General features: G+C 46.5%; 1 protein-coding gene across 1 annotated transcript in view; it reads right to left on the bottom strand.

Moving 5' to 3' along the window:
- Positions 1 to 23,851, bottom strand: part of POLRMT (RNA polymerase mitochondrial) — a 70,338-nt gene that overhangs the window by 44,107 nt on the left and 2,380 nt on the right. The window contains exons 2-11 of the mRNA XM_083363175.1: positions 23,155 to 23,247; positions 20,585 to 21,270; positions 18,481 to 18,611; positions 12,882 to 13,065; positions 10,950 to 11,099; positions 8,917 to 9,078; positions 6,584 to 6,754; positions 6,101 to 6,340; positions 4,127 to 4,912; positions 2,080 to 2,202 (exon numbers count right to left, since the gene is read on the bottom strand). Of these exons, the coding sequence (XP_083219301.1) occupies positions 2,080 to 2,202; positions 4,127 to 4,912; positions 6,101 to 6,340; positions 6,584 to 6,754; positions 8,917 to 9,078; positions 10,950 to 11,099; positions 12,882 to 13,065; positions 18,481 to 18,611; positions 20,585 to 21,270; positions 23,155 to 23,247 (2,726 nt within the window). The remainder of the gene's footprint in view (positions 1 to 2,079; positions 2,203 to 4,126; positions 4,913 to 6,100; positions 6,341 to 6,583; positions 6,755 to 8,916; positions 9,079 to 10,949; positions 11,100 to 12,881; positions 13,066 to 18,480; positions 18,612 to 20,584; positions 21,271 to 23,154; positions 23,248 to 23,851) is intronic.

The following is a 23,851-nucleotide window of genomic DNA, read 5'->3' as shown; positions in this document are numbered from 1 at the left end:
CTCTAGGACTGACCGGTTTGATTGCCTTGCAGTCCAAGGGACTCGCAGGAGTCTTCTCCAGCACCACAGTTCAAAGGCCTCAATTCTTTGGCGCTCGGCCTTTCTTATGGTCCAACTTTCACTGCCATACATTGCAACTGGGAAGACCATAGCCTTGACTATACACACTTTTGTTGACAGGGTGATGTCTCTGCTTTTTAGTGTGGTGTCTAGATTTGCCATGGCTTTCCTCCCCAGGAGCAAGCGTCTTTTAATTTCTTGGCTACAGTCCCCATCTGCAGTGCTCTTGGAGCCCAGGAAAATAAAATCTGTCACTACCTCCATTTCTTCCCCATCTATTTGCCAGGAACTGAGAGGGCCAGATGCCATGATCTTGGTTTTCTTAATGTTAAGTTTCAACCCAAGTTTTGCACTCTCCTTCTTCACCTGCAACAAGAGGCTCTTTAGTTCTTCTTCACTTTCTGCCATTAGAGTGGTATCATCTGCGTATCTTAGGTTGTTGATATTTCTTCCGGCAATCTTAATTCCAACTTTTGATTCATCTAGTCCTGCCTTTCTCATGATGTGCTCTGCATATAGGTTAAATAGGCAGGGCGACAGTATACAGCCTTGCCGGACTCCTTTCCCAATTTTGAACCAATCAGTGGTTCCGTGTCCAGTTCTCACTGTTGCTTCTTGACACGCATATAGGTTTCTCAAGAGACAAATAAGATGGTCTGGTACTCCCATCTCTTTAAGAACTTGCCACAGTTTGTTATGATCCACACAATCAAAGGCTTTAGCATAGTCAATGAAGCAGAAGTAGATGTTTTTCTGGAACTCCCTAGCTTTCTCCATGATCCAGCGTATGTTGGCAATCTGATCTCTAGTTCCTCTGCCTCTTCGAAATCCTGCCTGTACTTCTGGTAGTTCTCGATCCACATACTGCTGAAGTCTAGCTTGTAGGATTTTAAGCATGACTTTACTAGCATGAGAAATGAGTGCAATGGTGCGATAGTTTGAACATTCTTTGGCACTGCCTTTCTTTGGAATTGGAATGTAAACTGATCTTTTCCAATCCTGTGGCCACTGTTGAGTTTTCCAAATTTGCTGGCAAATTGAGTTTAGCACTTTTACTGCATCGTCTTTTAAGATTTTGAATAGCTCAGCTGGAATACTGTCACTTCCACTAGCTTTGTTGTTGCTCAGCTTTTCTAAGGCCCACTTCACTTCACATTCTAGGTTGTCTGGCTCGAGGTCAGTGACCACCTCATTGTGATTATCAGGGACGTTAAGCTCATTCTTGTATAGTTCTTCTGTGTAATTTTGCCACCTCTTCTTAATCTCTTCTGCCTCTGTTAGGTCCCTGCCATTTTGGTCCTTTATCATGCCCATTTTTGCATTAAACGTTCCCTTCATTTCTCCAATTTTCTTGAAAAGATCTCTGGTCCTCCCTATTCTATTGTTTTCTTCTATTTCTTTGCACTGTTCATTTAAGAAGGCATTCTTATCTCTTCTAGCTATTCTCTGGAATTCTGCATTCAATTGGGTGTATCTTTCTTTTTCTCCCTTGCCTTTCGCTTCCCTCCTTTCCTCAGCTATTTGCAAAGCTTCCTCAGACAGCCATTTTGCTTTCTTGCATTTCTTTTTCTTTGGGATGGTTTTGGTTGCTACCTGTTGTACAATGTCGCGAACCTCTGTCCATAGTTCTTCAGGCACTCTGTCTATCAGATCTAATTCCTTAAATCTATTTGTCACCTCTACTGTATATTCAACAGGGATATGATTTAATTCATACCTGAGTGGCCTAGTGCTTTTCCCTACTACTACTTTTCCCTACTCAAGGACTACTTGTACTTTAATGACATCTCCTGTAGCCCAAGCCATCAGGAATCTGGGATTAAATAATTAATATTTTAATAACTAAATAAAGACCGCCCAGGGTCAACCCCTTGCAGGCGAGATGGGTGGCAAACAAATTTAATAAATAAAAAGAGAAATCGGGGTGCTGCCTCAAAGCCTCACGAGGTTCACACATCGTCCCTCTCCCTGCCGATATAAAACAAAGTGGAAAGGACCTCCAACCACATAAGGCTCTACCTGATGAACAGGAAAATGGGAGACGTATTCAGCAGGATTGGGGGACCGCACAGCCTTTGCGATCTCCATGGAGCACGCCAAAACTTGCCACGGTTCATCGGTGTCCATCCACCACCTCTTGCCCTGTACCGGAGGAAAGAAAACCAGATTTAAAATAGGACTCCAGGGAAGAATCAAGCACGTACTAGCCACTAGCCATGAGACTTCAAGGAAAGCCTGCCTCCAGATGTTGTGGATCCTCCAACACTGGAAGTTTTTAAGAGGAGACTGGACAGCCATTTCTCTTGAGATGGTTTAGGCGCAGGGCTAGGCAACCTTGGCCCTTTTATGACTCGTGGACTTCAACTCCCAGAATTCCTGAGCCAGCATGGCTCAGCTTGGAAACCTCTCCCTTCCCCCTCAGCAAGGCTGGCTCAGGAATTCTGGGAGTTGAAGTCCACGAGTCATAAAAGAGCCAAGGTGGCCTACCCCTGTCCTATACCATTTCAGACAGATGGCTGTCCAATCTCTTCGTAAAAAACCTTCCTGACTGAGCAGGGGGTTGGACTAGATGACCTCCAAGGTCCCTTCCAACTTTTTATTATTATTATTATTATTATTATTATTTATTATTATTATTATTATTATTATTATTATTATTATTATTATTATTATTATTATTATCATTATTATTATTCATTATTGATCATTATTATTATTTACTATTGATCATCACACAGTCAGCCAGATGTTCAGACTGGATTTGGCATTTTTGTCTACCTATCGAGTCCTTACCAAGGACCTATTATTATTATTGTTATTATTGTTGTTGTTATTAAAAAGCTGGAAAATGGCAATGGAAAAGCAACAGGGCATCACGTTATCACCTCCACTACCACCATCCATCATCGGCTGATAGATTCCAGAATGGCCGATGGGCAGTTTACACTTCAAAAAGAAAAAAGAAAAAGAAAAGAATAATAAATTCATACGCGTCTGAATAAACTACAGGTAATCCTCGACTTTACCACTACAACTGAGTCCAAAATTTCTGTTGCTAAGCAAAGCAGGTGTTAAGTGAGTTACGCCCCATTTTATGACCTTTCTTTTTTTGGCCATAGTTGTTAAGGGAATCACTGCAGGTTAAGTGATTAAAGTGGTCGTTAAGCGAATCTGCCTTCCCCCGTTGACTTTGTTTGTCCGGAAGCCGGCTGAGAGGGTTACAGATGGTGATCACGTGAACTCAGGACAGGGCAACCGTCATAAATGCAGGGCAGCTGCCAAGTGCCTGAATTTTAATCACGGACCATGAGGAGCCTGCAACGGTCGTTAAGTGTGAAAAATGGTCCTAAGTTACTTTTTCAGTGCCGTCGTAATTTCAAACCGTCACTAAAAGAATAGTTGCAAGCTGAGGACTACCTGCATCAGGATTTCTCAACCTTGGCAACCTGAAGATGTGTGGACTTCCAACTCCCAGAATTCCTCAGGCAGTGTGAGAAGGCCACATCTCTTAAATCATGTTGGCTGGAGAATTCTGGGAATTGAAGTCCACACAGCTTCAAGCTGTGAAGTTTGAGAAACATTGCTCTATAACAGGGGTCTTCAAACTTGGCAACTTTAAGACCTGTGGAATTCAACTCCCAGAATTATAGGGTTTCCTACCTGAGCAGGGGGTTGGACTAGATGACCTCCAAGGTCCCTTCCAACTTTATTATTATTATAATTCCTCAGCCAGAAGAGAAGAGAAGAGGAGAGGAGAGGAGAGGAGAGGAGAGGAGAAGGAAGGAAGGAAGGAAGGAAGGAAGGAAGGAAGGAAGGAAGGAAGGAAGGAAGGAAGGTCGATCAAACGAAGGACCCACAAACTACTTCCAAAAACAAACAATGTTACAATCCCAGTTGTGCTTACACAGCCTTACCACTGCCATCTTTCCCCCTTCGCTACTGACCTTCCTCTCTACACATGCTCACTAAGGGCCGCCAGCCACCCCCAAGCCGCCCACCCTGTAACCCACAAAGGGCCCAAGAAGGCCGATGCTTTCCCAAAACTTGGCGCCTCCACCGGATGTACCGTGAGCGGATTGTCTGCCGAATCCAGGATGTCCGGCATGATCCGATTGGCGTAGGCCAACCTCTCCCTCAGAGTGTTCTTCTTCTTCAGCCCAGTCAGGTTGACCAGATGGATCTTCAGCCAATCCAGACCGTGTTGTCCAAGGGGCTTCCCCTCTGCAAAGAGGAGAATCCCCCGCGTGAAGTCACCCCCCAGGTGGTTGAAGTGAGGAGGACAAGGGTAGGTCCTCCCACGGAAATCCAGGTTGTGAGGGAACCAGAAAACCTCGTCTTTCAGGTGCTTGGCGATGGAGAGCTTGTAGAGCATGTCCATCCGCAGGCTGTAGGTCTCCCTGGCCTTCTTACGGCACTGGGCCATCTTCCATCTCAGAGCCATCTTGGACATTGGCGCACTCTCGGCCAGCTGCTTGGCGAGTTCTTTGGCCTCCCAAGATGGCGGCGGAGGGATGTCCAGTTTCTCATCGCCTTTGTCGTTGAAGATGGAGATGACCACGTCCAATACAGGCTGGTTGACTTTCCAAGGGCAGTTGCCCAGAAAGTTCAGCGCATCCAGGACCAAGCAGAGGTGGTCGTGAGGGCACTCCTCTAAAAGAAGCTCGTGCTGGAGCACCCCGTCTTGGCATCGCATCAGCTTGACCGGAGAGAGAGTGTAGGCCCCAAACTGGGAGGAGACCCAGGGCACGGGGGGACATTGCATGGGGAGGATAAAAGAGTCAAAGGTGAGGGTCGTCTCCACAGCCTCCTGGATAAGCCGGATCAGGATAGAGTGAGGTTTAATGAAACCGATCTGCAAAAGGAAAAAGAGAGGGGATTTTTAAAGTACAAAAAAACAAAAAAACACCCCAAAACCCAAACCCAGCTATCATCCTTAATACGACAGCTCATCCTTGATTTACAACCATTTGCAGGCCAGTGACCGAATTTGGATCACGTGACCCCACAGAGATGCTGCAACGGTGCTTAAGTGAGAAAACTTTTTTCCCCACTGCCGTTGTCACTGTGAACGGGTCACTGAACAAGTGGTTGTGAGTCAAGGACCACCTGTAAAAAGCACGTGGCCGTTTTGGGCTACCCTAGGCCCCGTTTACAAAGGCAAGGCAGGCCACCGTTGGCAAATTCACCAGCTTTACAGAAATCATCCATTACAGCAGAGTTCCCCAAACTTTCTGGGTGGGCGGGCTGGAAAGGGAGGGGCAGGCGTCAAGACGCGCACATGCGCGCATGTGAACGGGGCTGCGAGCGCGCGTGCCGGCAATGGGGGCCGCGACTGCACGTGCTGCAAATGGGGCTGCAAGTGCCCGCGCGACACTCACGGCGACACTAACGCGAGCGCAGGGGCATGAGTGCGCGTATACATGGGCGCACACCGGCCAGTCACACAGCGACGGCCCACAAGTTGGGGACCCCTGCTTTACTGAGTTGGAAGGGAACTTGGAGGTCTTCTAGTCCAGGAGTCCCCAACCCCCTGTCCGTGGACCAGTACTGGGCCGCGACATGCCAGCAACCGGGCCGCACAAACAAGCAAAGCCCCATCCGCGACATGCAGGCAGCACACAAAACCACGCACTCTCTGGTCTGCGGGGGAAAAAAACCCTTCTCCACGGAATGGGTCCCTGGTGCCCAAAAGGTTGGGGACCTCTGTTCTATACCATTTCAGACAAATGATTCTCCACTCTCTTTTTGAAAGCCTCCAGTGATGGAGCACCCGCAACTTCTCAGGGGAAGCCGTTCCACTGGCTAATTGTTCTTGTCTGTCAGGAAAATCCCGCCTTAGTTCCAGGTTGCTTTTCTCCTTGATCCGTTTCCACCCGTCGCTTCTTGCCCTGCCTTCAGGCGCTTTGGAGAACAGGCTGACCCCCATCTTCTTTGGGGCAGCTCCCTTAAGGTGTTGGAAGATGGGCTATCGTGTCACGCCCCCAGTCCTTTTTTTCCCCCCCCACCCGACTAGACGAGGCTCACTCAGGATTTTGCTCACCTGCTTAGTTCCGCGGAAAGAATAGACGTGATACAGAACAGGAATGACAGTCTCCTCGGGCAGCGAAGGCAGCAGGCTGTGGTCGAGCTTAAGAGTTTGGACCATCAGTTCTATCAGCTGAAAACCCAGCTGAACCAACAGGCTTGGGGGCCAGACGACTTGCTTGGATATCAAGGAAGGGCTACAGCCCGCCTCTGCTCTCAACTTCTCCCAATATTCCCGTGGCAAAAAATTATTCACCTGCGGAGGCAAGGAATGGGGTGAAGTTGACCTTCCCGAGGCCGAAAGCAATGGCCCCTTAGACCAGGGGTCTTCCAACTTGGCCCTTTTATGACTCGTGGACTTCAACTCCCAGAATCCCTCAGCCAGCGTGCCTGTCTTGAGGGATTCTGGGAGTTGAAGTCCACGAGTCATAAGAGAGACAAGGCTTGCCTGCCCCCCTGGTCTAGTTAAAGGTCACCTAAGGTGATTGAAGTTAGATACCTGATTATCTCTGGCCAAAAGCTGGACATAGTGATCGTAGGTCTTCTCAAAATTCTCCTCCGAAATGGTACAGCTTTTTCGAAGAATAGTGTATTTGTTGTATATTCTAGTACCCAGATCCTTCGCTAAGATGGTGACACATTCCCCTAGGGCTGGCAGGCTGAAAACCGTCTGAAAAGAAAGCAAAGACCGTTTAACTTAAAGAGACTCAAGATACGACCCGTAGCAATTTTAGTTTTTATTAATTAATTAATTAATTAATTAATTAATTAAAATCCATTATCCTGCCCTTCTCCGAAGACTCAGGGCGGCTTACAATCTAAGAAGCACAAATCAAATGTGCTTTAGCAACAGCCTTCATTCTATGTATATGCCTGCTTATTAGGGCTTTCATACACCCCCCAAGCGGTATTATTACAAGGTCAGCTTAATTGCCCCCAACAATCTGGGTCCTCATTTTACCTACCTGGGAAGGATGGAAGGCTGAGTCAACCTTGAGCCTGGTGGGACTCGAACCTGCACTAATTGCAGGCAGCTGGTGTTACTTAAGGAGGCATTAGCCCACTGCTCCACCAAGGCTCTTAAAATTAATAATAATAATAATAATAATAATAATAATAATAATAATAATAATAATAATAATAATAATAATAATAATAGAGGCATCATTCTATTTTGGTTTCAGTTTTACTTTATCATTTAGTGTTTTTATTATTTAGCTATGGCAATAGCTCTTAAGACTTATATACCGCTTCATAATGCTTTACAGCCCTCTCTAAAGCAGTTTACAGAGTTGGCATATTGTCCCCAGCAATCTGGGTCCTCATTTTACAGACCTCGGAAGGATGGAAAGCTCAGCCACCCTTGAGCTGGTCAGGATCGAACTGCCGGTAGTGGGCAGAGTTAGCCGGCAATACTGCATTCTTACTACTGTGCCACCAGGACTCACTCATTCACTCACTCACTCACTCACTCACTCATTCATTCATTTTCCCTAGCCACCCAACTCAACCAAAGCAATTAAAGCATATTTAAAACAAACATTAAAACGTTAAAAAAAACAATAAATTACTGTATGACTTATTACTCAAATGCAGGCTTACCCTAAATTAACTGAAATTCCTATTTATAGTAAGGATAGAAACCAAAAGGGTTGTGTGTGTGGGGGGGCAGTCAGCATTACCTCCAGAGGGAGCTTGGCCCAGTGGTCCAGCATTCCTCCAGAGCAGGGGTGTCAAACTCAATTTCATTGAGGGCCGCATCAGCATTGCAGTTACCCTCAGGGGGCCGGGTGGGTGTGGCCTGGGTGGGCGTGGCCTACTGGGTAGGCGTGGCTAGAGTGCGTATGGCCTACTGGGTGGGCGTGGCCAGCTCTACATCGTTCGCATCAAGGGTGCCTATGGGGGCCTGGGCAGGAGTGGGACAGATCTGAGGGTCTCTGGCAGAAGGAGGGTCTCTGGGCCAGGGCCAAGGCAGTGGGGGCCGTTCCCTCACTGTTTCCAGGATGGCTTCGCGGGCCGCATGAAACCACTTCGTGGGCCGGATCCGGCCCCCGGGCCTTGTGTTTGACATGTCTGCTCCAGAGAAACAGCCTGACCGCCTCTCTTTGCAAATGGGTAGAAGTCACGAAGGGGCAACTAATACAACTTATGCAAGACTGCTCCCACCAACACTCAGAAGAAGCAAGTCACTGTATAGATAAACAAACAGCAAGCCCCACTCGCTCCTAGCACTGATGATGTTACCTAGTTGGGTCATGAGACGTCTGCAAGGAAACCACCAAGCTCAGAGAGCATCAAGGACCCACAGTCCTCCTCCTCCTCCTCTCCACAAACCCCACATTCCCTTCTAGCACTGATGATGTTGCCTAGTTGGGTCATGAGACGTCTGCAAGGAAACCACCCAGCTCAGAGAGCATCAAGGACCCACAGTCCTCCTCCTCCTCCTCTCCACAAACCCCACATTCCCTTCTAGCACTGATGATGTTGCCTAGTTGGGTCATGAGACGTCTGCAAGGAAACCACCCAGCTCAGAGAGCATCAAGGACCCACAGTCCTCCTCCTCCTCCTCTCCACAAACCCCACATTCCCTTCTAACACTGATGATGTTGCCTAGTTGGGTCATGAGACGTCTGCAAGGAAACCACCAAGCTCAGAGAGCATCAAGGACCCACAGTCCTCCTCCTCCTCCTCTCCACAAACCCCACATTCCCTTCTAGCACTGATGATGTTGCCTAGTTGGGTCATGAGACGTCTGCAAGGAAACCACCAAGCTCAGAGAGCACTGAGGACCTCACCGTTCAACCCCGAGTTACAAATATTCTCTCCATTTACCTGCATCATAAGATCTACGTATTCCTGTTTGGTCAGCACGCAAAGGAAGGGGTATAGGTCCAGTTTGGAAGTGCGCCAAATGTTCTCTTGCTTCTTGAGCTTCGTCAGGTTCTGAAGCAAAGCTGCTTCCCAGTGAGAACGGATCTTGCTCGAAATTTCCCTCTGTGGAAAGGCACGGAACAGATTGTTAACTGTTCAGGTAGTCTTTGATTTAAGGGCTACAACTGGGACCGAAATTTGGCTTCCTAAGGGATGCGGTCGTTTAAGTGAGTCCTCCTGTGACTGCACTCGATGCTTCCCACGATCATTAAGGGAATCCCTGCAGTACAGCTCGTCCTTGATTTGCAACGGTTCATTTAGCGACCGCTCAAAGCGACGACGGCCCTGAAGAAAGTGACTTATCAGCATTTTTCACACTTACGGACTTTGTAGCCTCCCTGTGGTCACGCGATCAAAATTCGGACGGTTGCCAGTTGGTTCATACTTATGAGCGTTGCCGTGTCCCGGGGTCACGTGATCCCCTTTTAACAGGCAAAGTCCATGAAGAAGCCGGTTCCACTTAGCAAACCGGGTTACTTATTTCTGAACTGCAGTAATTCACCTAACAACGGTGGCAAGTTAAGGTCGTAAAATGGGGCAAAACTCACTTAATTTAACAACGGTGGCAAGAAAAAAAAAGGATGGGGGGGGGGAAATCACTTAACAACTGTCTTGCTTAGCAATGGAAATTTTGAGCTCCATTGTGGTCGTAGGTCAAGGACTCCCTGTCTTAAATTTGGGCAAAATAATAATTTTTTAAAAAAAAGTCTTGTGAGTCACATTGTGCACTACGCCACAACGTGCTTTTGCATGGCTATGCAAACCCAGCCAGTTTTCATTTCATTTCATTTATTATATTTGTATACCGCCCTTCTCCCGAAGAACTCAGGGCGGCGAACAGGGCACATAAAAAATACAGAATACGAAAATTAAAAAAAAATTAAAAAGAGCCCGAGCTAAAAACAGTAGAATAATATAAAAATCCCCAATAAAAACCCCAGCACATCCCCCATCAGGCCAGGCCAGCTTGCTCAAATAGGTAGGTCTTCAGACCGCGTCGGAAGGAGCGGAGGTTGGGCGCCATCCGGAGCTCAACCGGCAGTTGGTTCCATAGCTCCGGGGCACCCACAGAGAAGGACCTCCCCCTGGGGGCCACCAATCGACATTCTCTGACCGGTGGCACCCTGAGGAGGCCCTCTCTGTGGGAACGCACAGGGCGGAGGGAAGTTGATGCCGGCAGCAGGTGATCCCCGAGGTACCCCGGACCCATGCCATGTAAGGACTTGAAGATCATAACCAAAACCTTGAATCTCACCCGGAAGACAACTGGTAACCAATGTAGCTCGCGGAGCAAAGGTGTAACATGGGAGTACCGGGAAACTCCCAAGACAACTCTCGCAGCTGCATTCTGTACCAGCTGGAGCCTCCGAGTGGTCTTCAAGGGAAGCCCCATGTAAGTTAAGTTCTAGTTCAGTGATGACCAACCTTTTAGAGACCGAGAGCCCAAATCACAACCCCAAACCCACTTATTGATCGCAAAGTGCCAGGGCTGCATAACCATTGTGGTGCCTTTGGGGGGGGGGCAACTGAATGGGCAGGGCTGCGGTTGTCACGGCAGACTGGGTGGGTGTGGCTGGGATGGGCATGGTCACCTCAATGTTGCTCATGGGGGGGGACGCCTGTGGGGGCCAGGCAGGGTTGGGGGAGATCCAGGGGGTCTCTGGCAGGTGGGGCGATGGGCAGGAGGACCAGCACAGATGGAGAAGAGGCACGCAATGCCCATAGTGAACCACTGATTTGCTTAACGGCTGTCACAAAAGAAGGCTGAAAAATGTTGGGTGGGTCACACGACCGAACCATTTTACAACAGTCAGTAGTTACGACCATGATAGGCAAGTTCCATTCCGGTCGTAACTCGAGGACTTCCTATTTTTCATCCCTTCCTTTCCCATTCCGGCCAGAAACGCAACTCTCTCCTCAAGAGTTAATTTTACCACTTTGACAGTTGTAGCTGTGATAGGTCTGGTGGCTTCCACCGAATCAACCGTCACCCTGTCGGAAGTCTCCAACTTGTATTGTTTTCGGAATCGCTGCTTCAGTTCTTCTACGGTGAAATTGAGCTTGGCGTAAGAAACAGAATTATTCTGAGGGGAAAGAAAAGAGGGGGGGAAAAGAATCCGTGATGATGTCTCAGGGATAGTCCTTGACTTATGACCAATTGCTTAGCAAGTGTTTGAAGTTCCGACAGACCTACCTGGGGGAGACAGATTGTCCTCGACTTACAACCATTCGTTTAGTGACCATTTGAAGTTACAACGACACTGTGACTTAGGACCGTTTTTCACACTTATGACCGTTGCAGCATCCCCATGGTCATGTGATAAAAATTCGGATGCTTGGCAACTGACTCATATTTATGTCGGTTGCAGTGTTCCGGGGTCTGGCAGCAAAATCAATGGGCAAGCCAGATTCACTTTACAACCGTGTTATTAACCTAACCATTGCACCGTGGCAAGAAATGTCATAAAACGGGGCAAAACTCACTTAACAACTGTCTCGCTTAGCAACAGCTATTTTGGGCTGAAGTGCGGTTGTAAGTTGTACTTATGACGCAGATTCCAAATTCCAAGGCTGCCCCTCCCCAGAGTCATGTGATCACACTTTGGGCACTTGGCAACTGAGCTGCATGTATTCAACTCCCAGAATTCCCTAGCCAGCATGTCTGGTTCAGGAATTCTGGGAGTTGAAGTCCACAGGTTGCCATAGTTGCCCACCCCTGGCTAGGATATCTGAAACGAGTTTCACTGAAGCGTGAGGAAGAGTTGACGGTCATTTGGTGGAGATGGTCAGATGGCTGTGCATGGGTGCAAAAGAGGAAAAACTCAGAATCAAAGGCAAAAAATTAATAATAATGCCTCAGCTGAAGGCAGGCAAATCGTGCTGGTTTATTTATTTTTTAAAAAAAGAAGACACCCTCAAGTCAAGCTTAATTCCTGGCTATTACCCCACACTGCAACGGCAACAGGCAGAGCAGGAGATTTTAAACCTAACCTATGATGGGTCTCCAACCCAAGGACATAAATGGGACAGGATGGTATGGTATAGCATAGTATGGCACAGGATAGGACAGGACAGAATATATCAAATGGAGTGGAGTGGAATGGAATAGAATAGAATCATTATTTAGAATAGAATAGAATGGAATGGAATGGAATAGAATCTTTATTGCGAATAGAATAGAATAGAATAGAATAGATTGGAATGATATAATAGAATAGAATAGAATAAATTGAAATGAAAGAATAGAATAGAATAGAATAGATTAGATTGGAACGATAGAATAGAATAGAATAAATTGGAATGATAGAATAGAATAGAATAAATTGAAATGAAAGAATAGAATAGAATAGAATAGAATAGAATAGAATAGAATAGAATAGATTGGAATGATAGATAGAATAGAATAGAATAAATTGGAATGATAGAATAGAATAAATTGAAATGAAAGAATAGAATAGAATAAATTGAAATGAAAGAATAGAATAGAATAGAATAGAATAGAATAGAATAAATTGGAATGATAGAATAGAATAGAATAAATTGGAATGATAGAATAGAATAGAATAAATTGAAATGAAAGAATAGAATAGAATAGAATAGAATAGAATAGAATAGAATAGAATAGAATAGAATAGAATAAATCGGCCAAGCATGATTGGACACACAAGGAATTTGTCTCCAGTGCATAAGCTCTGAGTGTACGTACAAACAACAAAGTGATGTCATAGATCACAAATCATAATTACAATCATAAATCATACAATCAACAAGAGTGATTGTAGCAGAGTGATGGCATGGGGGGGGGGGGGAGAAAACACTACCTATAAAATAAAACCCCTCAGAGGTAGCAAAGACTGCAATTTTACCGTCTTGTAGAATTTTTCCAGGAGCGGCACGGTAGAGGTTGGAGGGGAAAAGAATTGTGGCTGGAAGTCTGGCTTGACCGTCTGGATGGCCCTGAGGACCATCATGACCTCGTTGTCTTCGTAGGTGGAATCCTTGAAGAAGTTTTGCAAGGAGAAGCCCTCACTTTCCAGTTGTTCGATGCATCTGTTGGAGAGAGCAACAGCTTGAGCTTCCGGACAGCGTGCGTAGCTCTTGCCTTCCAACCATCCGTTTACCACAGCGTTACTAACTTAACAGCTGCAGGTATTCACTGGACAACTGTGGCAAGAAAGGTCGTAAAACGGGACACAACGTGCTTAACAACTGTCTCGCTTAGCAACAGTAATTTTGGGGTCAATTGTGGTCACAAGTCAAGGACAACTGATACAGGAGTCTAAGGGCACGGATACAGGTATTCCTCAAAAGTTACGACTGCAATTGGGATCAGAACTTTCATTGCGAAGGTGGTTGTTAAGTGAGTGGCGCCCTGTTTTATGACGGTTTTGCCGTAGTTGCTAAGCAGATCACCGCAGATGTTAAGTGAATCATGCAGTTGTTAAGTGAATCTGACTTCCCCTGTGAATGTTGCTTGTCAGAAGGCGGATGGGAAGTTTGCAAATAGTGATCACATGACCTCAGGATGCGGCAACTCTTGTAAATTCATGCCAGTTGCCAAGCACCTGAATTCTGATCACATGACAAGAGGTATGCTGTGATGGTCATAAGTGTGAGGACTGGTCACAAGTCACTTTTTTCAGTGCCACTGTAACTTTGAAGTCACTAAATGTTAGTCGAGGACTACTTGCAAATGTAATTAACATAAAAAGAATCTGAGGATGAGAGCTATAGTCATGTAGGCCTGTGTTTCCCAACCTTGGCAACTTTAAGACGTGTGGACATGAAATCCTTGAATTCCCTGGCCTAGCATGGCTGGCTGGGGAATTCTGGGAGTTGAAGTCCACACATCGCAAAGTTGCCAAGGTTGAGAAACACTGGCCTATACCAGGGGGTCTTCAAACTTGGCCCTTTTATGACTTGTGGACTTCAACTCCCAGAATTCCTCAGCCAGCGTGCCTGGCTGAGGAATTCTGGGAGTTGAAGTCCACAAGACATAAAAGGGCCATGTTTGAAGACCCCCTGGTCTAAGGAAACTCTTCAGCATAACTCGCTAATAGCATCTCCGATCAGCCTCAGCAGATGGAATCTGGAGTGAGATCAAGATGAATGGATGGATGGATTCACTGGCAGAAAGATTGTCGTAAAGGTCAACAACATCCTGCAGGCAACCATTTTCAATGTGATATTCTATGGTACCACTCTATGGTAGCAAGGTGAAGTCTGAAGAAGCAGGACAGAAATAACGTTGACAATTTTGAACAATGATACTGTGGAGTATAACAGAATAACAAGAGTTGGAATGGACTTTGGAGGTCTTCTAGGGCCAACCCAGTGCCCAAGCAGGAGACTTTAACCTTTCTAGACAAATGATACCACTCTAATGGAAGAAAGTGAAGAGGAACTAAAGAGCCTCTTGTTGCAGGTGAAGAAGGAGAGTGCAAAAGTTGGGTTGAAACTTACCATTAAGAAAACCAAGATCATGGCATCTGGCCCTCTCAATTCCTGGCAAATAGATGGGGAAGAAATGGAGGTAGTGACAGATTTTATTTTCCTGGGCTCCAAGATCACTGCAGATGGGGACTGTAGCCAAGAAATTAAAAGACGCTTGCTCCTGGGGAGGAAAGCCATGGCAAATCTAGACAGCACACTAAAAAGCGGAGACATCACCCTGCCAACAAAAGTGCGTATAGTCAAGGCTATGGTCTTCCCAGTTGCAATGTATGGCAGTGAAAGCTGGACCATAAGAAAGGCTGAGCGCCAAAGAATTGAAGCCTTTGAACTCTGGTGCTGGAGAAGACTCCTGCGAGTCCCTTGGACTGCAAGGCGATCAAACCGGTCAGTCCTAGAGGAGATCAACCCCGACTGCTCTTTAGAAGGCCAGATCCTGAAGCTAAAACTCAAATCCTTTGGCCATCTAATGAGAAGGAAGGACTCACTGGAGAAGAGCCTAATGCTGGGAAAGATTGAGGGCAATAGAAGAAGGGGACGACAGAGAATGAGGTGGCTGGATGGAGTCACTGAAGCAGTAGGCGTGAGCTTAAATGGACTCCAGAAGATGGTAGAGGACAGAAAGGCCTGAAGGAACGTTGTCCATGGGGTCGCGATGGGTCAGACACGACTTCGCAGCTAACAACAAGACAAATGGCTGTCCAATCTCTTCTCAAAAGCCTCCAGTGATGGGAGCACCCACAACCTCTGAAGGCAAGGAGATTCTTGAGAATCCCACAGACTGCCTAGGAAGCAACCCAGTGGATCACAGAACATATCAATCCAAACTTCTCATCCCATCAACCAGGCTCAAATTATCCTAGTTTGAACACATCACAAGCCCATAAAGCTGGGAAAGAAAGAAGGAAGAAGATGAAAAGGACGAACAGGAACAAGAGGGATGGAACTGATTTACAGTGGCGACGGGTTGCACCATCGGAAGGCCAGGTTGGGAACAGATCATCCTGGAGAAGATCGATTTATGGGGTCGCTAAAAGCCAATACCGCTTGAGGGTGCACAATCTATCAATCAAGCTGCGCCAGGCATGCTTCGCCAGCTGCCAGTCAGCCATCCACGGCAGGGGGAGGGGGAGTTGTGGGATGCTTTTGGGGGTGGGGTGGGGGGTGGCGTTACCCTAAAGGGACTCGAAATTACTTGTTCCAAGGTCACACCACGGAATGCAGCACCATCCAGCCTGCCAAGCTGGGGACTGTTACCAAAACTGTTTGAATGTAATTGGACAGTTGGAGATAACCAGGGAAGGGAAGATGGGAAGAAGGGAAAAGTTAACCAGATGCTTTGGGCGTGAAAACTCAGATCCGGCTTTGCTACACTGCAATCACTTGGCTCTAGTAAAGTGTACTCTTGTTAACAGTGGGTTCAGGAGGCTCTTTTCTAACTTACCAAGCTGGGATGGCTCAATCGATCAATCACTCAATCAAAGTTTGTGGTGAGTGGTTGAGATTTCCACCCCAAGGAAGCATTTGAGATGTGCTTTGGCCTCTCCACTTGCCACAGCTTCCTTGATGTAGTTTAAAATATCATTCATTCCCCTCCTCCCACGGTCTAGGATTGATTATGTGCTATCAAGTGGTTTCCACTCCTAGCAACCACATAAATACTCTCCTTGACGTTCTACGATTATCCTAAGATTAATGGATAAAAGGTTGACCAGAGGACAGTAGCATTTTATTTATGGACTGCTCCAAGTGATTTATCTCGCAGGAGGTTTGCGACTATAATTTTATCTATAGACGGTTTTTTATCAAGGCTGATCTTTTGTTAACAGGATTCAACGCTGAGTAATTTTTCGGCGGCATTTCAACTAGGGAAGGGCATTTTCTCTTTTGAGAATTGCTCCCAGGGCATTCTCCGTGGTTCTCCGTCAGCACTGCAGATTGTCAGGAGCTAATCTGATGCTTGCATGGTCTGGAGGCACCTCTCACAATTCCCCAGGGAGTCAATCAATCAGTCAATCCGAATAGAGCTGGAAGGGACCTTGGAGGTCATCTAGTCCAACCCTTTGCTCAAGCAGAAGACCCTACACCCTTTCAGACAAGTCTCTTCTTAAAGACACCCAGTGACGAAGCACCCACAACTTCTGGAGGCAAGCTGTTCCACTGATTAATTGTCCTCACTGTTAGGAAGTTTCTTCTTAATTCCAGGTTGCTTCTCTCCTTGATTAGTTTCCATCCGTTGTTTCTTGTCTTGCCTTCTGGTGCTTTGGAAAATGACCTCCTTCTTTGTGGCAGCCCCTCAAATACTGCTATCAAGTCACTCCTGGTCCTCCTCTTTTGCAGGCTAGCCATACGCAAATCCTGCAACCGTTCTTCCTATGTTGCAGTCTCCAGGCCTTTAGTCATCTTATGCTCTCTACATGGGGCTGCCCTTGAGGTCCACCCGGAGACTCCAACTGGTGCAGAATGCAGCCGCGCGAGTTGTCTTGGGAGTTTCCCAATACTGCCATGTTACACCTTTGCTCCGCGAGCTGCATTGACTACCGGTTGCTCTCCGGGTGAGGTTCAAGGTGTTAGTGATGACTTACAAAGCCCTTCATGGCATGGGTCCGGATTACCTACGGCAACACCTGCGGCCGGCGTCAACTTCCCTCCGTCCAGTGCGCTCCCACAGAGAGGGCCTCCTCAGGGTGCCTCCGATCAAAGAATGCCGATTGGTGACACCCAGGGGGAGAGCGTTCTCTGTGGCCGCGCCAGACCTCTGGAACCGCTTACCGGTTGAGCTCCGGATGGCCCCCGACCTTCGCTCCTTCCGGCACGATCTTAAAACTTTCTTTTTCGAACAAGCTGGCCTGGTCTGATGGGATGGGGTTGGGTTTTTATAAATAGTTTTAATTTTAATATGTATTAATTTTATGGGCATAATGTTTAATGGCTTTTTAATTTTTGTATTCTATTTTTATTGTGTATTGCCCTGTTCACCGCCCTGAGTCCTCCGGGAGAAGGGCGGTATACAAATTAAATTATTATTATTATTATTATCTTAGTTGCTCTTCTCAGCACTTTTCCCTAAAGTCTCAACAATTCTTTTTTTTTTTTTTTTTGTGATGTGGTGACCAAAACTGGAGACAGGATTCGAGGTGTGGCCTTACTATGATTTTATAAAGCGATACTAATACTTTACATGACTTTGATTCTATGCCTCTGTTTATGCAACCAAGGAGTGTATTAGCCTTTCTGGCTGCTGCCGCACACGGCTGGCCTCACAACCATTTGTTTAGTTACGACATCACTGAAAAAAGTGACTCATGGCCAGTCCTTGCAATTATAACTGTTGCAACAGCCCCAGGGGTCATGGTGACGCAATCAAAATTTTTACACGCTTACAACTGTCTGTCTGTCTGTATATATGTATGTAGGGACGCAGTGGCTCAGTGGGTTAGGATGCTGAGCTTGTCGATCAGAAGGTCGGCAGTTTGGCGGGTCGAATCCCGAGTGCTGCATAGCAGAGTGAGCGCCTGTTACTCGTCCCAGCTTCTGCCAACCTAGCAGTTCGAAAGCACGTAAAAAAAAAATGCAAGTAGAAAAATAGGGACCGCTACGGTGGGAAGGGAACAGAGTTCCGTGCACCTTTGGCATCTAGTCATGCCGGCCACATGACCACGGAGACGTCCTCGGACAAGCGCTGGCTCTTCGGCTTTGAAACGGAGATGAGCACCGGCCCCTAGAGTCGGAAACGACTAGCACGCATGTGCGGGGGAACCTTTACCTTATATATGTATATATATATATATATTTGTGTGCCTGTGCGTGTGCGTGTGTTTGTGTATGTCCCCTCCCCAGCACGAGTTCAAACAGGAAAAGCATCCCAAGACGATCCTATGCCCAAGAGATAATGTTTCTCAACTACGGCAGCTTGCAGATGTGTGGACCATGCTGGCTAAGGGGATACTAGGAATTAGAAGTCCACCCCTTAAAATTTGCAAGGTGGGGAAACGCTGTTTAAGAGCTCCTTACCTTGAAATGATAAGGGGTTCCGCTTTGATTCGACCCATGCAATTGAGCACAGCCATGTAACAATCCTGATTCGGCTTGAGGTCATTTTCTTCCAGCATAGAAAACAGCCAGCCAATTTTCATCAGCGCACCCTAAGCAGAGAAGGAAAAAGGAATGAAATGCAACCACGGACTCGATCCAGGTAATCTTATCTTACCACCACCACCCACTGCCCCCAGCCCCTAAAAATAAACATAACGCGGTCTAAAATATAAAATGGAGTTCTGCCACCTTGAAAAATTTTTTGAGAATATTCACTGACCGCATTTATATAACACACTAAGCTGTATTGGGGGTTAATCCATGTTGTGTAGACCCAGAAATGTTAGCCCAGAAGCATTTAGTTATAATCAATAATCTCTAGAACAGGGGTCTCCAACCTCGGCCATTTTATGACTTGTGGACTTCAACTCCCAGAATTCCTCAGCCACAAAGAAGAGGCAGTCAAGCTATTCTCCAAAGCACCTGAAGGCAGGACAAGAAGCAATGGATGGAAACTAATCAAGGAGAGAAGCAACCTGGAACTAAGGAGAAACTTCCTGACAGTCAGAACAATTAGGATAGTTTGCCTACTATAGAAGAATGGGTGTTTAAAGTTTCGAATCTTGCAGAAATGTCTAAAATTTCTGCTTATTTGAAAAATCATTCACAGGAAAGATATATTTCAGTTTGGAGGAGATGGATAGATTATATTCAGAATAAATATGGGACTGAAAAGTTCCATTTAGCTTATGAGTAGATTTTAGAGGAATATTGTTATCTTAGTGTTAGTACTTTGTATGTATCTATGTTAAAGGGGAGTTAAAGCACATTATGAATTTGGTTAATTGTATATTATGGATAATTCTTATTTAGAATATGATTATTATAACTATAATCCTGTATTTAGCTCTGGGAAGTGGGGGGGGAAGTGGAGTAGTTTGGGCTGGGGGGGATTTGGGGATATATTGTAAAATCTTGTTTCTGTAAAACTCTTTAATAAAAAAAAGAGAACAATTAGTCAGTGGAACAACCTGCCTCCAGAAGCTATGAATGCTCCAACACTGGAAGTTTTTAAGAAGAGACTGGACAGCCATTTGTCTGAAATGGTATAGGGCCATGGTGGCGAACCTATGGTACGGGTGCCACAGGTGGTATGCAGAGCCCTCTCTGTGGGCACGCACGCCGTCATCCCAGACCTTCAGCTGGGTTTTATAAAACCTTTTCGCTTTAGCTCTCCACCACGTGCAAAAAAAAAAAAGGTTCACTCAATCAATTTCAACTTCGTGCAGGGAAAAAAAAATCTCTCAAAGTTGGAATTGATTGATTGAACTTTTTAGTCCCACCCAGTCTGCCGTTACCACCGCAGCCACACCCACCCAATGGGCCACGCCCACCCGGCACCCAACAATACATAAGTGGGTTTGGGGTTGCAGTTTGGGCACTCGGTTTAAAAAAAGGTTTGCCATCACTGGTATAGGGTTTCCTGCCTCAGCAGGGGAAGCTGGTTTGCTTAACAACTGCCGTGATTCACCTAATGGCCGCAGTGATTTGCTTAACAACCGTGGCACAAAGGGTCGTAAAATCAGGGGCGACTCGCTTAACAAACACCCTGCTGAGCAACAGAAATTCTGATTTTAAAGAGAGAGAGAGAGAGAGAGAGAGAGAGAGAGAGAGAGAGAGAGAAACTGCCATTCTTTGCTTGCTATGCTTCACTAGTCTGCCATAAGTCATGGGGGGAAGAAAAGATGGGGTAACCGACAGTAATCTTCTGCCGTCCCGAGACATCCCAAGGTCCTGGGAATGAAATGCAATGCCTGTCCATCTGCCCAACCATTGCAGGGACAGTTCCAAAGCATCTTCTTCCAACCTGACTGGACAACAGGGGAGTGAAACAGAAAAGGGACACTCAACTAGGGAATATTTGCCCGCAAACTCTTTGATCTGGCTTTGCTCGCCGTAACCTCCGTGGCTCTTAGCAAAAAAACAACCTTTTCGCTACAAACGGGAGCCCAGGGCGTGTTTCTTTCCCAACGGGCTCGAGTCAGCTCAAGCCCGTTGTCTGAGAAGGAGCCCAAAGAAATACCTGCTTGGCATAATGACACATGAGGAGACTGAACATCTGCGTGGTCAGAAACTTCTTCAGCCCCGGGGTATTGTGGAAATATAACAAACACTGCAGAGCTTTCCTCTTCTGGCCCTGGAACAGAGAAGTGTCCATGTAGGCTAAAATGGTCATCCGGATATCATCCTGGAAGACTTTCATTTCTGGAAGCGGCCTTCCGTTGAGCATCAGGACAGGCTCAGCCGAGGCCTTGACAGCAGCAGGAGAAGAAGAAGGAGGAGAAGAAGAAATGGGAGGCAAATTTCTGTCCCGGACCAGGATCCCATTCAAGGCAATGTTGCTGTCCGACTGTGCCTTGGAGCCATCCGCTACAGCTTTCCTGACGGACGCCGGGGAGCACTTGACGGCTTGTTCCACCAGAGTTTTCGAAGAGAGGATGGCTTCCAAGGTCCTGGTGTTCAGGTCCCAACGCTTTGTTTTCTTGGCTTGTTTTTCAATCTTAACTTTGGCCTTCCAAGAGCTCCCTTTGACGGCGAGCCGAGCCTCCGTCGGGACCGGCTTGCCCTGAGCTGTTTGGGGTGCAAGGGTCTTCTGGCCCTGGGCACTCGGAAAGTAACCGAATTTCTTGATCTGACATAGCTGGAGGTTGGGCTTCAGGGTCTCCGATTCGTTGTCTGCCCGGAGTTGCTTCACTCTGGCTTCCAACACTGGAGGGGGGGGAGGGAGGGAGGGAAACAGAACAAAATATATATATTTATTTATTTATTTTATTACATTTATATACCGCCCTTTCCCGAAGGACTCAGGGCGGTTTACAGGGTGATTAAAAACAAAAATACAAAAGTTAAAAACAAATTTTAAAAAATTATATCCGTCCCTGAATAAATAAAACCCCAGTTAAAATTAAAATTAAAATTCTCAGCCTGGGCCAGAGAGCTGGAAGAGCCAGGTCTTCAGGCCCCGGCGGAATGAACGGAGGTCGGGGGCAGTCCTCAGCTCCACTGGCAGCTGGTTCGAGGGCAGGCGCACCCACTGAGAAGGCCCTATCCCTGGGTGTCGTCCGCCGGCAATCTCTTACCGGTGGCACCCTGAGAAGACCCTCCCTGTGGGAGCGCACTGGACGAAGGGAGCTTGATGCCGGCAGCAGGTGTTCCCTCAGATATCCCAGACCCAAGCCATTTAGGGCTTTATAGGTCATCACCAGCACCTTGATGATATGATATGATATGATCCATGACGGTTTAAGCTGAGCCAAAACAAGGATATAACATCAGGTTTTTTTTCAGGGCTGTTGTATCTTCAAATGGCTACTTAAAAACTAAAGGACCTGATGGTTACAGGTAATCCTCGACTGAGGACTATCTGTTTCATGACTGTTCAAAATTACAACAGTACTGGAAAAAGCAAATTGTGACTGATCCTGAGGCACTTTTGACCATCAGAGCATCCCACAGTTACGTGATGATAATTTGGGTGCTTGGCAACCAATATGTATTTACAATGTTTGCAGCAACACGAGATTGCCATTTGAGACCTTCTGGTTGGGGGGGGGGGTGTTTCCAACAAATAAAGTCAATGTAGCAAGCCAAATTCAGAGTGTGCTGCAGCTGCCAAAAAAGCCAACACAGTGCTAGGCTGCATTAACAGAGGGAGAGAATCAAGATCACGTGAAGTGTAAATACCACTTTACAACGCCTTGGGAAGGCCACACTTGGAATACGGCATCCAGTTTTGGTCACCACGATGTAAAAAAGATGTTGATATTCCAGAAAGAGTGCAGAGAAGAGCAACAAAGATGATCAGGGGACTGGAGGCTAAAACATATAAGGAACGGTTGCTGGAATTGGGTATGTCTAGTTTAATGAAGAGAAGGATGAGGGGGGACATGATAGCAGCCTTCCAATATCTCAGGGGCTGCTCCAAAGAAGAGGGAGTCAAGCTATTCTCCAAAGCCCCTGAAGGCAGGACAAGAAGCAATGGATTAAAACTAACTAAAGAGAGAAGCGACCTAGAACTAAGGAGAAACTTCCTGAGAGTGAGAATAATTAACCAGTGGAACTACCTGCCTCCAGAAGTGGTGAATGCCCCAACACTGGAAGTTTTTAAGGAGAGACTGGACAGCCATTTGTCTGAAATGGTATAGGGTTTCCTGCCTGAGCAGAGGGTTGGACTAGATGACCTCCAAGGTCCCTTCCAACCTCATTATCATTATTATTATTACATATAGAGGCAGTCCTCAACGTACAACATTTCATTTAGGGAAAAGTCAAGGGGGAAGCCAGATTCATTTAATAGCCCTGTGATTTAGCTTCACCACTGCAGTGATTTGCTTAACAACCGTGGCAAGAAAGGTCGTACAACGGGGCAAAAACTCAACCACCATCTCATTTATCGACAGAAACTTTGGGCTCGGTTGTGGCCGTAAGCTGAGGACTACCTCCATTCCTTTCGGCTGCTCAATAGTTACTCGCACTGCCAGCGCACCAATCACTGCAGCCGACGCATCAAAGACACAAGACATCCAGTTCCGAATACGAACCGCGTGTAATTATCTGCAGACGTTTTATTTTTATTCTTTTTTATTGCCTTACCCTCTAACAGCTCCACCTGCTCATGTAACCATAGTTTCCTGGTTTCTTCTTTTACCCTGGTCGAGTAACATCTCATCCCAACGCGGAGGCTCCCTAAAAATGAGAGAAGGCCGATTGTCATGGGAATCGGTTACAAAGAGAACAAGCCAACATCTCTTCTTCCCTCTTGGACTTCCCAGGCAATGGAGTCTAGGAGCAAGGCAAGCAGTTACTAAAGAAGAGCAGGCATCCTCCAGTTGTAAAACACCCTCCACAACATAGTTCCACTGGTGCGACGGACTTTCTGTCGCCGAGATTGTCTGTTTTATTTTCCGAAGCGTTTGAGAAAACCGTTCCAGCGTTTCGAAAATCCAAAGGGTTGTTACTTCCTTTACTGGGATTGGATTTCCTTTCTTCTTCTGTACTCCTCCTCTCCACCCTTCTTCTCCTTTCGCCCCTTCCTCTCTAGTCACTTCTCCCTTCCTCTCTCCTTCCCTTTTCTCCCTTCCTTCCTTCCCTTCTATTCCTCTTTCGCCCCTTCCTTTCTTTCCTTTCTCTCTCTCTAGTCACTTCTCCCTTCCTCTCTACTTCTTTTTTTCCTTTTCTTCCTTCCCTTCCTTCCTTCTCTCTTCCCATCCTTCCTCTCTCCCATATAATTTCAGAAGATGCACTATTTTTTTTATTTTTTTTAATTTTAATTCCATTTATATCCCGCCCT

This window comes from Vipera ursinii, assembly GCF_947247035.1.
Source record: "Vipera ursinii genome assembly, chromosome: 1".
Taxonomy (NCBI): Eukaryota; Metazoa; Chordata; class Lepidosauria; order Squamata; family Viperidae; genus Vipera; species Vipera ursinii.
This window is presented reverse-complemented; position numbering and strand designations above follow the sequence as displayed.